The sequence below is a fragment of the Hesperophylax consimilis genome, unplaced genomic scaffold (genome assembly GCF_061612785.1).
Source record: "Hesperophylax consimilis isolate HC1 unplaced genomic scaffold, BYU_Hcon_1.0 scaffold_63, whole genome shotgun sequence".
Classification (NCBI taxonomy): Eukaryota; Metazoa; Arthropoda; class Insecta; order Trichoptera; family Limnephilidae; genus Hesperophylax; species Hesperophylax consimilis.
In genome coordinates this window covers 118457-136534 of record NW_028301293.1, presented here as the reverse complement: position 1 = coordinate 136534, position 18078 = coordinate 118457, and the positions used below count along the sequence as shown (strand labels likewise).

The 18078-nt window shown below is 36.4% G+C and overlaps 1 protein-coding gene across 6 annotated transcripts in view; it reads left to right on the top strand.

The window, feature by feature from the left end:
* Positions 1-1108: 1108 nt before the first annotated feature.
* LOC149408796 (mutS protein homolog 4-like) overlaps positions 1109-18078 on the top strand; it is a 127044-nt gene continuing 110074 nt past the window's right edge. For all 6 annotated transcript variants that reach the window (XM_089650430.1, XM_089650438.1, XM_089650437.1 and 3 more), the window contains exons 1-6: positions 1109-1288; positions 1477-1612; positions 1753-1907; positions 9163-9246; positions 9406-9554; positions 9776-9963. In XM_089650430.1, coding sequence (XP_089506556.1) covers positions 1228-1288; positions 1477-1612; positions 1753-1907; positions 9163-9246; positions 9406-9554; positions 9776-9963 — 773 coding nt within the window. In that variant the 5' untranslated portion in view covers positions 1109-1227. The remainder of the gene's footprint in view (positions 1289-1476; positions 1613-1752; positions 1908-9162; positions 9247-9405; positions 9555-9775; positions 9964-18078) is intronic.

The following is an 18078-nucleotide window of genomic DNA, read 5'->3' as shown; positions in this document are numbered from 1 at the left end:
GTCGGGAGCGGTTACGTAAAATAAATTCGGTTAGCGAAGTTCAGAACCACACTTATAGCGCGTTATCTTTTTACGTGTGTCGGGTCTGTATGGGATTGTATGGCGAGCGCTATTGTGCTTTATATTATCTGTTGATGTGAGCTTTGCGTGTGTACCACCCTTGCACCCTAGCGCGTTGAACTGCAGTGTTGACATGCGTAAAAATAATTATGTGTTTATTTTTATTAACAAACATCAAATACAAGGAAAATTCCAAGCCATTTCGATGGCAACACTGGTAACTTTAAACTAACTATTTTGATGCTGGTGCAACTCAATTTTGTTGAATTTTAGCTTTACTTTAGTAAGGGCTTAAACTCAGTTTAAATATTTAATTTTAAACCTTACTTTAATTATTTTCGAAGCAATTGGCTCTAAAACTTGTCCGTGTGAAATTAAACAATGTCACAATGTGAAATATTTGGACCAGCGCGCGCGGCGATGAAATGAAACATAATACGAAATGGTTAAAGCCCAGCTACCGCTGCTCTATTCCGATTGTTGTCTTTAAATGTGCCCGAGTCAAAGGACTCGAATGAGTTGGACCGAGTTACTCGCGAAGTTGCACGAGTGTATGGGCACGCATTTCGAACTTCGGCTAACTTCGTCGAGGACTTCGTCGAAGCGAGTAGTGTAGCTGACACTTTAGGTGTATGGCTACGCCCACTTAAAGCGCGTTCACGCCCATAACTGATATTTTTTTGGAGTCTTATTTCGCCTTAACCGTACAGTTTGTACGGAGACGGAGTTTGGCGTTTTCAGTGCGTGCTAAGCCAACGCTAATTAGAAGTGAACTGGTCGTTCGGACTGCGGGTCGATTGCAGTTTCTCGCACGTTTCGGCCCACGATTTAGAGCAAAGTGTGGTGAAACTCTCAAGCCGAACTTTACGTGTGATAGGCCTTATTTTTCTGAAAACCCATGCGTTCTTCAATATAAGAGGTACCTACGTAGTTCAAATTCTTTATTTATTTCAGCTATACAACCGAGACGTTCTTGTAGCCTCTCGTTTAGAATCATTGTAGCTACTTTATCTATGGCCATGAGAGTGGTATATTTATGGCCATGGCTTAGCCGCCATTTTTATAACTAGATGTTTAGATATTTTATGGATATTTTCTTTGACATAATCACACATAAGACCTAATATTATGCGCAATTACGCGATAAGTAAGTAGAAAACAAAGAAAATGAATGTAATGCGAGGTCGTCTAAGAGGTAAAAGAAATCGTCACAACAGGAATTTTATGGGCAAGTAAATTTAATGTCAATGCAATTATTTCGAGAGAAATATTTCGGAACAATGGCGGTAATGTAACGGAGTATTTTATTTATTTATTTGTATATATAAAGTAAATACACGAATAATAAATATAAGAATTGTATCTAGGATACCTAGATTTTGCTAATAACGTGTACCTTTTTTATGTTATTTCCAGGACTTGTTTCTTCGGCAGCAGCAAACAAGAAATTTAAAAAGCCGAAGTATTCGTTCGACGGAATTATTGAAAATGCTGAAAATACTAATAAACGAATGGGATCACCTCCTGCGCCATCTTGGGTTTCTAGAAAAGGGTAATACATAATAACTAACATCATAATAATAAATATGATTGGAATTCTTTATAAATCAGTTTTGAAATGCAGGAGTACCTATGACCTTTTTACAGCAATTTATTCCTCACGAGATTTCAATGTTTTCGTTGCGCTTTTAGACCTTCGACATCTTCTACATCTGGTCACAGAACCACAAATTCCGGATCAAGTGAAAATACTGTACAAGGCCCTTCCAACGATATATCCTCAAATAATAAAAATGTTATGTGGACTCAGTATAGAACTAATTCCTCAGGAAATCCAAGCAGCAGAGGTAAGAAGCACATATTTTTAATTCTTTTAATAGCAGTTCTTTGTTTCAATTTTTTGTATTGTAACTGGGCTAATTGAATGTCAATTGTCTTTCACATCGCAGAACGGTTGCGTTCACTGCCACTGCTTTTGCAGTACTTGAATCACCACACGCCCTCGTCGTCATCACTGTACAAATTGACTTAACCAGCCCGGAGGCCTTCGCGCCCTAGTGGGTCGTCCTTCTGTACTGGTCTCTCCTTCTTCTTCACTGTCCTCTTCAAACACATCGAAAAGATTTACGGCGGGACTCGCGGCCAATTCCTCGCATCTCTCTTCAGACTCAGTTCGTTCTCTGTCAGGCATCTTCCGCAGGTCAGGCACATGTCTTGGTACACCATCAACTATGATATTGTTGACTGAATTAAGTCCTGTCACCCTTCCTTGCCTCCAGCGTGATGTGCATCTTTTGTCTACTGGTTTGACCGCAACGACATCGCCCACTTCAAACTCAGTCGATACTTCCTCTTCTATATTCACTTGCGCAGAAGGGTGCCTCCATGAGGCGCAACACCCTCATCCTTCTGACTCTTCCCAGCCAAATTATACCAAAATACTGCCTGCAGAGGAGAGCTTCCACTTCTGGCTGCAGTTCTCTTTATTGTTTGATGATGTCGTTCAACTATACCATTTCCTGCTGGACGGTATGCCGCGCGAAATCTTTGACGTACATTCCATCTCTTACACATATCTGCAACACTATAGGAACGAAACGCAGTACTATTGTCTATGAGAACTTCACTGGGCGGGCCTCTTTCCCGAAACATTTCTTCCAGATTTTTGACAATCGAAACTGCGTTCTCTGATTCGATTTCCCGCCACATGGCAAATCTACTTGGCCCGCAATCGATGAGTGTGAAGAAACATTTCCTACCGAAATGAGTGACATCAACTGCCAAGCGACTCCAATTTGTTGCAACATTGAGGTTACCCGCTTCATGGGTTGACGGCGGTGGGTCAATTGTCCTGCATTGTATGCAGTTACGTACGCATCTATCGACGTCCTCTCTTCTCACCTCGAGATCAACCAGCCGGGCAAGATGAAGCGTTCGCTCTACTCCAAAATGATGCTGAGCATGTAAAGCTTCTACGCTTAAAGCACATGTTTGCTCTCCAGTTTCTTTTTCAAGTATCTCCAACCTCTCTTCATACTCTGAAGATTGTAAGTCTCTTTCATGACGTTTCCTGTCATGGCTACTCTTTACCCAGGCCTTGCAGACCCTATTAAGTACATCGGCTTAATTTTTACAAGACTCTACAAGGGTGATCGACAATGTGAGATCAAATTCTTCTACAATCTCCTTCACCAATCCCAGACGCCGCTTGACGAGCATCTCTGACATGCCAGAAACTTTTACACGACTACTCCCGGTAAGTGTAGATCTCACCCAGCACAAAACCGTTGCCGAATCTGTAATTATTTCCATAACTTGAAGATTCCACTTGAGAGCTAGGTTTAATCCTTTCAGGACAGCATCTAGCTCCGCTATGTTAATATGCGCTACATCGGTTGTCTTACGCAGCCATGCGGTGTCTTCAACAGTTCTTTCCTCAATTTCCAAGGTAACTCCAAGGGCCAGATTACTTGCATCACAATAAACTCTGGCATCACCTAATGATTCAGGCACTAGCCAACTCCCCTTTTACAGGATCATCAATTCTCACTCTCACCAGAAGCTCTTCAGCCATTTGTTGGGCCCTGTCGCCAACGTAATCATCCCATGCCTGGCCTTGACACTCTCTCTTCATGAAGCTGCAGGCTGTCCTTAACCATCCACAGACAGGATAGTGCCCAGTCAGCTTGCCACAGATCGAAAATAATTCCCTTCTACTCAGGTGCGATCCTTCTTGCATTATGGGAATGTCATTGCCTCTTCTGAACATAAGACGACCGACCTTATCACGTTCAATACGCAATCCGAGCACTCTTGCGCCCTCCAGCTTCTCGGGAGGCTTAGTTACGAGACCGTAAGTATGCAAGTGTGCCGCAACCTCTTCAGCTGATATTATGTTTTCATTCACTATAATGTCATCGATGTAGCTATCTGTGCCCCGTCGCACCCTTTTGTCAACCGAGAGCACCTCGTTTACAATCCGTGTCATGATTTTGGGACCACACTTTAACCCAAAACCTAATCTTGTCAAGCAGTATGTTGTGCCTTTATACTTAATGAGTTGGTACTTCCAAAGTTTTTCCTCAATGTGCACTTGTAAATATGCTGATTGGAGATCAAGCAACTTTAGAGGTTCACGTAGCTTCCTCCACTTCCCAAGTGTCTCATCACACACTGCTACATCCTCACCAGTATGGCACTGAACACTCTCGTTGAGTTCACGATAATCCAAGACAGGACGTACTTTTCCCTTGTTCTTTTGGATCACAGCCATTAAAGGAAGGATACCACCGGAGCTTCCCTTCCATGACCTGAGCCAGCCCTCGGAGATCCACCTTTGAATCTCTTCTTCAAAAGCTGCCTCCGCTTCTGGTAACTTAGTGCTTCTATAGCACTCTACAGTGTTTTCTAATTCAGCAGGAGAACCTCTCCACACCCAACTCACGCACCAGTTTCTTCCGTTGAATGTAGCTTTAAAGTCCTTGTTCTCAACAGATATTCTGTCTGCCGAGGTTTCACCAGACTCGACACAATTCGCACTGTACTCGTCTAGTCTGCTTCTTACGAACTCTACCCTATCGCGCATTATCGTAACACCACCCAGTTCTTCGATAACGTCCATGCCCAGTAGTTTTTTCACCACCACACAGTCTACCAGTAGCGACACACCATGCACTACTATCTTGGCGACACCTCGCCCCTCACAAAATACACGACTGCCATCAACAGCAATCACATCACAACCAGAACCTTGTACACTACACAGCCCACTCATCACTACTGTACGAGAACACCCTGAGTCAACGAGTGCACGCACCTGCTTTCCATTGACTGCAACTTGGATTATTGGTAGCGCCTTTAGTCCTGATTCAGAAGAGCTGCCGGCGCACCAGTTCTCCTGCTTCCTTTTCCCTTCTCACAGTGCCTGGCCAAGTGACCATCTTTTCCGCAGTTCCAACAGACACTTTTCAGCTGCTCACAACAGAATTTGACCATGTGTGGCCCACCACATTTAAAACAACGCCGTCTTGCATTTGGAGTTATTGCGACAAATTTCTGTTGGCCCTGAGCCACCGCCACGACAGGCTGATCCACGAGCTCTGCCATAAGAGCTCTAGCACGCTCCATGATTGTTGACAGCGGCATTGTCTCTACTTTTGGCTGCGCGCGCAATTCACGTTATACCACTGAAGGCAGACCCACTATGAAAGCTTTCATGAGGAGAGCATCCGACGTCACATCTGCTAGCCTTGCCAACCTCCTCAGGTCCGTCATATAGACGTCGACCGGCTCATCACGCCATGTGCGCCTCACGAACTCCTCATAGGCCAGAAACGGGTTTGTTGCGAAGGCACAAATCAACGCATTTTTGATGGCGTCACCATTGCCCTTATCCTCTGCACTCAGCTCATTGTAGACAGCAAATGCAGGTCCCTCCAGAAACATCGGGATGATCGCGCACACATCCTTTACTTCTTTAATTTTTAAAACCAACTCGACTTTTGTTATCCACTGATTAACGTCACCCTCGCCATTAAAACACCTTAAGGGGGGGGCTAGGGTTAATTCGTACGAAAAAAGGCATTTTTTGTTAATTTTTTGTGACAACACAGTTAAAATTTCTTTATTAAATCTAATAGAATAGTAAAGTATGACATTTTAAGAATGTTGTATAAAATTTTCACGGAGAAATATTAAAAAACACGGCCATGGCAGCGTGTCTCAAAAAAAAGTAGAATAGTGGTGCCCCTCATAACTCGGTGCTGGGTCATCTGAAATCAAAAAATCAAAGTTCATTCGTTAGATAATAGTTTTTCCCAGGTAACACTGGGAGGGTTTTTCGAAATTTTAATTTTTCACTTTTTTGGAACACTTTGAAGGGAAAAACGCTATTTTTAGTGAAAAAAATCGGCTAATTTGTTATTGTAAAATAATAATTAACAAATTTGAAAAAAACTCTCCAGCGTTACCTCGTAAATTATGTACAGAAATAGTTTTCAAAATTTCAAAAGGATCGGTGCAGTAGTTTTGAAGTTATGACGGTCACCGACTTTGAAAACGTGAGTTGTGGGAAAAACGCTATAAAGTTTTGAACACTAAAAAATCTGGTATTAAACATTTATAAGCAAATTTTATCGGCTTACCTCACACTGAATCATCAATGCCAGGTCCATAAAGGATGTTGCTATCATCCATGATGTCTAAAGCACCTTTTTGCTCCTGTCTACGACGAATCCTGCCTTCTTTAGTTTGTCTCTCAGCTTCCTGCTCTGCTCGGCTTATACGTATGGTCGGGTAGGGATTAAAATTCGACAGGTATAAAAATACTCGTAACTTCGTCAATTTTGCTCCAATCAACTTGAAATTTGAACACAATATTCTTAACATATTTAAGCATTTATTAAAAAACAAAAAAAAAAAATTTTAAAACACTAGCCCCCCCCTTAATAAATCTCCGAGTTTAATATTTGACATCTTGCCGAAATAGCTTATAATAATAATAATAATTGGATAATTTGTAGAGCGCCGTTTTTGTGAAAAATCACCTCAAGGGCGCTGTACAATTTATTTCCTAGGATCTACATTTGTTACTTAGAAAAGATACCAAAACATACTTACCTGGCAAGTCACTTCCAACAAACACACTTATATTACAAAGTTAATGCTTATAAAAGATAGAACTGCACGCAGAGGACACTACATCAAAAAACACTGGTCGTCGCATGATCTTAAGTCTGCTATAGTTTTTATTTTAATTTAAATGTATTTTAACTGTCTTAAAGGCCTACAAATTGTTAGTTGTTATCATTTTTATTTATTTATTTTTAATTATTATTTTTATTTATTTTATTTTATTTTTAGTATTTTTTACATTTTGTTAATTTAAATTTAAATTGCCGTCAACTGTGAAAGTGGAGGTTTCTGAAATTATGGATACGACTGTCTGAAAAGGTGCGTTTTAAGTTTAGACCTAAATTCTGTCGAGTCTGCGATCATTCTCAAATCATGTGGCAGTCCATTCCAGGCTTTAGGTCCTGACACGGCAAAAGCACGCTCACCGAACTTTGTATCTGGTGTGCGCTTTGGTTCCTTCAACCTTCCTATAGCTGATGACGTTGCTGACCTAAGAGTTGACTGTCGGGAATTGGAATCTTCTGGAATAAAGCCGGAGCCATTCCGTTAAGTGACTTAAATACCATCCAGCATACCTTGAACTGGATTCTTTCAGGACATTTGAGCCAGTGCAGATTTTTGAGATGCTCTGAAATGTGGGAGTATTTAGATACTCCGGTGATAAGCCTTGCCGCGGCGTTGAAAACGGATTGTAATTTGTTGATTTGACATTTAGGGAGACTTGCATATATTCCGTTGCAATAATCTAGACGTGAAACAACATAGGAATTGACTAGCAATTTAGTTGCCTCTGTTGGCAGGTTTCTCCGCACTGCTTTAATTTGCCTTAATTGAAAGAACCCCGTGCTTACAGTTCTGTTCACCTGAGTTTTAAGGGAAAAATTAGCGTCCAGATTGACACCCAGTAATTTGATGCACGTTTTTGGAGTGATGTCACTTCCGGAAATGGTTATTGGGGAGTTTTCAATGTTATGCTGACGTCTGCTTGTAGCAGTCCACAGAAACTCAGTCTTTGTGGGATTCAGTTTCAATCTATTTGAGGTCATCCAGCGAGTAATTGCTTCTATACACTCAGTTATACGAATTTTTAGACTGTTTATTTCTTCTGGTAAGCAGTAAAAGTAAACTTGCTGGTCATCAGCGTAGCAGTGAGATAGAAGGCCGAATGATTCTATTATTTTAGCGACATCATTTGTGAAGAGGATGAAGAGTAGTGGGCCCAGAACGGACCCTTGGGGTACTCCAGATGAAAGGGTTGCATAATTTGATTGGTTTTTTCCCACTTTTACGGCTTGTAAACGGTTGGCCAGGTACGATGTCAGCCAGGTCTTAACATGACAGTTTAAACCAAATGATTCATCTAATCGTTTAATAAGAAAGTCATGGTCAATCGTGTCAAATGCAGCACTCATGTCCAAGACTGAAAGAAGTGCCAGTTTGCCCGACTCAATGGCAGTAGTTATGTCCGACAAAACACGTAGTAACCCGGTTTCTGTGGAGTGGAACCGTCTATATGCAGATTGGTATTTAGTTAATAATTCATTTGAATTTAAGTGACATATGACCTGTGAGGCAGCGATTTTTTCTAATATTTTTGATATAAAAGGCAGATTTGAAACGGGTCGGTAATTTGAAAGATCTTCAGCGTCCAGTTGTGGTTTTTTTAATAATGGAGTTACGATAGCTGATTTAAGGGATTTTGGAAAGTCACCAGTGCTAAGTGACTTATTGAAAAGATGAACTAAAAAGGGAGCAATTTCATTGCAACACTTTTTCAGTAGCCACGTTGGAATAGGGTCGAGCGAACACTGCTTGTTCGGTGAAGTAAGAATTAATTTCCTTACTTCTTCTAGGGATGTAGGTTTGAAGGCAGAAAGGTTTTCTCTATTGCAGCTTGTATTCTAACTGGACGTTCTAATTGAATGTCAATTGTCTTTCACATCGCAGAACGGTTGCGTTCACTGCCACTGCTTTTGCAGTACTTGCATATCACCACAGGTTTGTACATAATCATTTAGATTTTTAGAAAGAGTTAGTAATTATTTCCCTAACCGCTGTACTTTTAGGCACACATTATGGAAATTACACTTTGTTTCAACAATTATCACAAGGAACAATTGTTTACATCCACAACGTGGACGTGTCGAAACGGGTCGCTAATTAATAAAATTTATACGTAACAAATGTACATTGTGAATAAAACTCATTAAAAAACAAAAAATGTCGAGAAATAGTAGAAGTATGTTAACAATCCGTGGGAAAGATATTTTGAGTAAATTGGTTCAAACAAAATGATTACATATTAGTTTCAATCTCTTCTGATAGATATTTTGAGTAAATTGGTTCAACCAAAATGATTATTAGTTTCAATCTCTTCTGATAGATGGCAATACAAAAATAATGGATGACTGTCTAATATTTTTTATAAAAAAAGGTTGTGTGAAGAAATTAATAAATATTTTATTCCAGGTTTAATAAGCGGAAGTCGGTCTAGGACCAAACCATGTTCTACTCCTAGCAACACCACCGTTGCCGATTCCTGCATACTCATTGGTAAAAAATAAAATCATGTTGTGTTAGAAAAGGGCATTGGGTAGGGTATCTACCTTGACTTATACTAATAAAATGACATAACTCAAGTTTTCTTGACTTTAACTTTTCTTTTTATTTTTTTAAATGACTGAATGTGCACATATTATTTCATAAATATAGCAGTTTGTGAAGGGCGTGGTGCGAATAGGGGAGAGGTGGGGATCGCTGCGGTGGACTTAAAGAGACCCAGACTGACGCTGTGTCAGCTGAGCGACCGACACTCCTATCTGCACACCCTCACCACCCTTCACTTCTTTCATCCAGTTGAGGTTTGTATTAATTATTACATGGTTTTTAAAATGTGCCCAGTAGATTACTTCATTCTCAAAAGTTTCAATTCATCCAGCATCAAAAATTTGCTTGAAATGGTGTCAGCCATTTAAAACTCCAGGTACTTCCCTACCTTTCCCATTAAAATTATTCTCAAGATATACATAGCGGGATCCTTGTTTTAGTCCACACAAATTGAGTGAATCTCAAATTCTTACAGATAATTGTCCAGGACACCTTCTGTGAATCCATTCCCACGCAGTTATGCCAGGTGATCCTGACACAGTTTCCGAAGACACCGGTGAGCACTGTGTATCAGAGACACTTTTGCCCCGAAGCCGGCCTGCAGATGATTAAGCACCTGTGCGCCCCGGAGTACTCTTCAGTACAACTGCAGCTGATACACAAGTAAACAAACCTTTCACATCGTTAAAAAATAAAATAAATGTAATATTATGACCTACGTTCTCGAACTATGCTTTTATACTTTATCTGGTACGACGGTAAAATTTACAGAAACATCATTTAGGCAAAAAAACCCCGTAGGTGGATGTCACATAATATGTGGTCCATGGAGTTTCACACATGCATTGCATGAAAATGTGTCACGTGGTGGGATAGATTGCATGGATTCCCAGGGTACCCACACATATATGTGGTGGTAGCGGCGAAGATGTTAACTAGCAAAGGATGGAACCTGCGATGCAGGGAAACCCATAGATTTTACTGCTACATATATTCTAGATACTTTGAAATCACTGTGGTGAGCGAAAGGGCCGACCCTGTGCAGGTGCAATTGAAGCGGTCCGCTGGGAGTCAAGCAGTTAAGGCGCTGATAATACCTAACACCTAAAAGAGTTATAAGCATTAATTACTTGCCTGAAAAATCCATACAAATTGAAAATATCTACCAAGTAAAAATAAATACCACCGACGGGAATTGAACCAGCACCTTCTGATGTCCGGTCCAGGCAAGGTGCGGTCCAGGTGCTCTGGACCACTGAGCTACGTCGACTAATTTCCAACCCGCCAAATAATTCAATATGTACAAGTACTTTAATCAACAATTACTGCATATTATTTTTTTTTTCCATCTGTAAATTTTAGAGATAGATTTTAGGGAGGCATATTTTCAATTTGTATGGATATTTCAGACAAGTAATTAATGCTTATAATAATTTGTTATCCTTTGTGCTATGCATAAAAACCTTGTCTAAACATTAGTTTATCATTAAAAAAAGAGCATCCTTGAGGTTGTAACCAGCGCCAGGCACCGTTTGGCTCAGGCCCGGCCCTGGTGAGAGACCACTAATAAGAATCTAAATGTTTTTAGAACTTTGTTTGGTCAACAGCTCTGAATAACCAGATGCTTACCAATCTTCTCCTTCACCTTGACCATTTCCTTTTAATTTTTCGAAGAAAACTTTTTCTAACTGCTTTTCACTTTGTGATGGCATTATTTATTTTTTATTAAAACACAAATAACTTAGTTTACATCACTTTACTTCGATACAAAATCTCAACATGTTTCGTGAACCAAGTTCACATCATCAGGAGCACAAGTATACTTTTTTATTTTTTTTTTTATTTATTCCTTTTTTTTATTTTTTTTTTTTTATCAGAGTGGAAGATACTACCAGTATCGCCCTGGTGTAAGACCACCATTCAGAATTGAAACGTTGCTCCAAATGGCTTTAGCCGTGTTTAGTGACTAGATCTGAATAGCCAGGTACTTCCCCACCTTCCTCTTTCCCTTTCCCACTTACCTTCAGCCTCACAACATCCCCCAATTGGGGATGCCATAGTCTCACTGGCTCCAGACGGGAGCAGTTGGGACTCTTGTGAGGTATTCACTATAAAAAAAAAAAAAAAAAAAATTCCCATTTAAACCCGCTAAACTACTTATGTAGTTTGTCAGCAGGGACATAGAGACAACATTTATACACTCATAAGATACAATTTGAACAGTACATAATTACATAAATTGGTTACATTGCAGAAAAGTTTAAATAGCAGCATAAAAGCCTTATATAATAAGCAAGTAAAAATACATGTATGAACTTTTTATAATAACTATAAACAAAAAAAAACTTTTTCTACTAATGTATATTATACTTTAGGTACTTGAAATATAGTAATCGTTTTATATTACCCACACTCAGGCAGTCAGTGCCTTAGTGGGTTTTCATTTCTTTTGTAAACTATTTGGTATTATATATTATGTTATTTTATACTTTCTATTAATATGTATAATATGTGTAAAGAAATGAAAATAAATAAAGTATTAAAAAAAAAAAAAAAAAAAAAAAAAAAACAAATTAGTATTATCAACAAGTACATCAATAGTTTCATAAATAGAGGTAGGTAGTCAGGTATTACAAAATAATTGTTTTTCCATTTTCTAAGAATATGAATTCCATTTCAGGGGCATCAGTATAGATCATTATTATCCAATAACCATTTCCTTAGATTATATTTAACATTAGCAGTATACATGTTATTATTTTTAATTGTCATTGGTAATAGGTTAAAAATTTTGGGTACTATATAGTTTAAAGTTCTTTCACCATATTTATTAGTACATTTCGGAACTACCAGTCCTTCATTTTGAGTGAATCTTGTGTTATGTTTATGGCAAACTCTTTCCCTATACAATGAATCAGACAATATAACATGTTGACTTACAATATTATAAAACAATAATCCTCTGACAGGTAAAATATTCAGAGACTTGTATATTAATTTAATGTTACTTCTGTGTTGATTGTCATATTTATGGATTAACAATTTTATAATGGAGTTTTGTAATGTTTGTATATAGCTTATATACAACATTACCAACAAGTCTAGTGTTGACGTATTTCTATGTCTACATAAAATTATTAAAAATTACCTAACAAAACAATAGTAAACTAAGTTTAAAGTGTTCTTTTCTTCTAAATCGTAGACCGCGCGTTTAACCAGCTAATTTTTATTAAGTGGAGTGGCTTGTTTTAGTGTTTTTTTTTTACCTACTTTCCAAAACTGCCACGAAGTGTCAAACTACTGGAAACCTGGCAACCTACTGGCAACCTACTGGAAAAAAAATCAACATTATTTTTCTCTTATTCCGCTTCACGTGACGCAATAGTGATTACCGATTACTATCTTATCCACTTAAAAATAACTCTTTGTACGTAAAGATCGCATAAAATAACATAATCATGAATACAAAGTGCATTGTATGTGAAAAAAACATTGACACTCCGTCAGATTTTATATGCTGTAGTGTCTGTGAAATGAACTACCATCTTGGCTGTGCGGATATTACTGAAACCACACGCCGTAGTGCAAGAAGTTTACAATGGAAATGCAAGAAATGTAATAGTAAAAATGCTAAAAATACCAAACCAAAACAGACTAATAACGACATACTATTGAACAACGAGCAAGAACCGCCATCTATCATCAAACAAGCAAAACAGTCTACTCAACTGCCGAAATCTGCAAACCAACCAAACGACACGGACAACTTAACAACCACAAATATAGATGGCGCTAATGGTCCTTTAACTTCTCAACTGTTTATTAAAGAGCTGACTGATTTCAAAACATCCATTATGAAATTCGTGGAAGACAAATTTGATTCATATGTACGCAAATATGAAGCTCTCATCTCACAAAATAACGAAATAATAAAATCTATCCAATTTATGTCAGATCAGCAAGATGACCTAAGAAAACGTATAAATGTTATCGAAAAAACTCAAGAAATAGCCAATGAGGAATTAATTACACAAAAAAATCATAATAATATGCTACTAAGTACTATCTCTAAACAAGATGAAAAAATCGATAAATTGGAGTATTTAAGCCAAATCTGTAATATCGAGATAAGAGGTGTTCCGGAGTCCGACATTGAAAATAATGCAGAAGTACTCAAAAAAATTTCTAAAATTATCAACTACGAAAATACCGACGTGCATTCTGTATTTACAAAAATCTACAGGCTGGGACCGAAGTTCTCCGACAAAAATCCAAGACCTATCGTAGCGACGTTCAACACCACAACATCGCGGGATGACTTCCTATCCAAATTCAAAACTTACAAAAAATCCACAACCACTATGACAAATAAAATAAATACAAGGGATCTAGGATTATCACAAGCCGCCAAACACATCTATGTATCCGATCAATTAACTCAAAAAGGAAAATTTTTGCTATCTCAAACAAAAATTTTTGCCAGAGACAATAATTACAAACACTCTTGGTCCACCGGAGGGCGCATTCTTTTGAGACAAACGGATACTTCCAAGATAATTTCTATAAATAATATTGCTGATCTGGACCGTGTTAAACGTCAATTACTGTGACTGACGATACAAGGTACTATGCTGCTATATCACTCCATTATACCAGACATTCATGATTGTATTATAAAATGCTTCTACCCGATATTCTATTATACTCAATGTGTATTCTTACTTTCCCTAATGGCTATTGGTATGTCTTCTAATATTATATTACATTGCTTTCGAACATATATATATCTCATCTATTGCGAAAATACATAAAATAAAGACATTCCAATAGCATTTAAAACTCATAAACAATCTTATTGCAAAATCATATGCATCTTTTCATTCGCATTGTGGTATGTTTCGCTTGTTAATTTAGTTGCATCCTCGATGATAAATTATTTTCCTCACCAAACTAGGTCCAACAAAAACAAAAATATTTACCTTACTATTATTTAGTATATTGTTTATATATATGTTAATATTGTTAATTCTGTAAACATAACTTTTTTCTCTGATTCTTCCATGAGCCATACCACGAATTTCGACAAACTAACACATTCTCAAAATAGTGTACTCTCCTTCTTCTTAGTATTATTATTATTTAAATCGATTGTTTTTTGTTTTTGTTTTATGAATCACACCACCACCAGGATACCCTACATGAGATATAATGGATTTTTCTTTAATCTATCAAGCTCATCCATTTTTAACACAATTGTTTATATTATGTAATCCCATTCTTGCAGAAAAACTATATCTAACCAATATAAAACATATTATCATCCAGCTTATTTATGTTGTAATTAGTATATATAACATCACTAGTGCTCTACTTATCACCAACAATTTTTTTTTTTTTTTTGTAACTTTTAACAAAAAGAAATTGAAGTATATTTACTTTAACTATTTCCATCAATATACTAACTATTCTAATTATTGCTCTCCTAGCTCTATCATAAAAACAACTAAAATATGTATTAAATATCTTATCTTACAGCTAAACCATTCTGAAACACACACAATTACTACCACCCTTATTCCAATCTCAAGTCTTTTAATATCTTTTGAGAATCAAGTATATAATCTAATTATCACTACTTTCCTGGCAACTTTTTATATGAGTCATAGCAATAATAATTATATGTGTACTCATTATAAATTCTTACACTCCAAACTAGATTCCTCTGCTTCTATCATAATAACCTTAAAAAATGTCTTATTTCATATTGTATTGCTCAATATTATCACCATACAAAAAAATAAGAAAACAATTTTTGTCATAAAAAATGAGTGATATAGGGAATAAACAACTATGTACAAGTAGGCATGTGTATATGTGTGTATGTATGTATGCATATATATATATACATGTGTATGTATGTATGTATACATATATATTTGTATATATTTGTATATCTTTGTATGAATATGTATGCATCTATAAATATGAATAAGTGTGTGTGTGGATGTATGCGTGTACACGCGTATTTACGCGCTCATACATGCATGTACACTTACACAACCAGAAAAGAGAGTTATGTATTTAATTTTTTTATAAATTTAATTTAGATTAAATTTGATAATATTATTATTAAGTTCTGCAAGTGTTTTAGTTTTTTATTATTGTGACAGCTGTTTCGGCTTACAAGGCCATTTTCAAACTGTGGTTAGTCCACATTGAGACGACGTTTTTATACTATTTCAAATGTTAATTTTGAAGGTGCATACATTGATTTATTACTGGTTACACCGATGACATGATCTATTGTTGGTTAAACCAATCTATGTTTTCCCCTCAGTAAATGGTAATGGGTTCTTAATTATTTACTAATGACTTTATTGCTATGAATTATTTGGGTGCATTATACTGCTTGGGTTTTGTGAAAATACTGAGAAGTGGTGAGTAAATTATTTTCCGTACTTTATTAATTAGTGTTAAATTTGGGTCATTTGTTCGTTTATTGATTTCTAATTGTTCAAGTAAATTTAATCTAAAGCCCTTTTTTTCTATATGCAATGGTTTAGGACCCTTGTTGTTAAGTGGGGTATGATTATTCACCAAGAGATGTTCTGCGAATTTTGAGGATGTGTTTTTATTATTATAACATCGTATATGTTCGTTGAATCTAGTTGAGAATGCCCTCCCCGTTTGTCCGATGTAAGTGGCGTTACAATCGGCGTGGTCACATTTTAATTCATATATGCCACTGTTATTGAGTATAGGGATTTTACTTTTAGAGTTTTTAAGGCTTGTTCCTAAATTATTGTTTGTTCGAAAAGCTATATTTAAACCACATTTTTTAATTTCTTTTGCAATTTTTTCAGATATTGGGCCGAGGAATTCGAGACATGCAAATTTTTCTATATTTTTGTTATTTACCGGATATATTAAATTGATTTTATTTTTATATTTCTTATTTTTTATAATTTTTTCAATGTTATTTGCCTCATAGCCGTTATTAATCGCGATCGTTTTTATCGTTTCCTTTTCTTTTACATAAGCTTTATTGTCTAAGGGAATGTTAATGAGTCTATGTACCATTGAATGGTACGCTGATAATTTATGAGACCAAGGATGATTTGAATTTGAATTTATTGTTGTATCTGTAAAATTTGGTTTTCTAAATATTTCAAAGGTATGTTTATTATTACTTTTACCAATTGTCAGATCTAAAAAGTTTATTTTACCTTCAATCTCATGTTCAACTGTGAAGCAGATTTTATTATTAACGGTGTTGGCCCAATTAGTAAAGATATCTAACTGTCGGTTGGTACCATTCCAACATATAAGGATGTCGTCTACGTATCAGACATAATATACTATATGTTTAGCTAGGGGAGATTTAAGAATTATATTTTCAATATAATCCATAAATATCTCCGCTAGAAGTGGACTTAATGGTGACCCCATGTGGAGACCATCAAGTTGTTGGTAATATATATCATTGAAAAGGAAATAATTTGTATCTACGCAGATTTTTATGAGCTGGAATAACTCTTTTCTTATTACCGGATTGATATTACATTTTTCCAAGATATTTTCAATTATTATTAGGCATTCTTTAATGGGGATATTCTTTTGCTGGGGCTCTTGGGTTCATGAGCCATTTATATCATTATATATATTACCAACAACATGATGGTCTCCACATGGGGTCACCATTAAGTCCACTTCTAGCGGAGATATTTATGGATTATATTGAAAATATAATTCTTAAATCTCCCCTAGCTAAACATATAGTATATTATGTCTGATACGTAGACGACATCCTTATATGTTGGAATGGTACCAACCGACAGTTAGATATCTTTACTAATTGGGCCAACACCGTTAATAATAAAATCTGCTTCACAGTTGAACATGAGATTGAAGGTAAAATAAACTTTTTAGATCTGACAATTGGTAAAAGTAATAATAAACATACCTTTGAAATATTTAGAAAACCAAATTTTACAGATACAACAATAAATTCAAATTCAAATCATCCTTGGTCTCATAAATTATCAGCGTACCATTCAATGGTACATAGACTCATTAACATTCCCTTAGACAATAAAGCTTATGTAAAAGAAAAGGAAACGATAAAAACGATCGCGATTAATAACGGCTATGAGGCAAATAACATTGAAAAAATTATAAAAAATAAGAAATATAAAAATAAAATCAATTTAATATATCCGGTAAATAACAAAAATATAGAAAAATTTGCATGTCTCGAATTCCTCGGCCCAATATCTGAAAAAATTGCAAAAGAAATTAAAAAATGTGGTTTAAATATAGCTTTTCGAACAAACAATAATTTAGGAACAAGCCTTAAAAACTCTAAAAGTAAAATCCCTATACTCAATAACAGTGGCATATATGAATTAAAATGTGACCACGCCGATTGTAACGCCACTTACATCGGACAAACGGGGAGGGCATTCTCAACTAGATTCAACGAACATATACAATGTTATAATAATAAAAACACATCCTCAAAATTCGCAGAACATCTCTTGGTGAATAATCATACCCCACTTAACAACAAGGGTCCTAAACCATTGCATATAGAAAAAAAGGGCTTTAGATTAAATTTACTTGAACAATTAGAAATCAATAAACGAACAAATGACCCAAATTTAACACTAATTAATAAAGTACGGAAAATAATTTACTCACCACTTCTCAGTATTTTCACAAAACCCAAGCAGTATAATGCACCCAAATAATTCATAGCAATAAAGTCATTAGTAAATA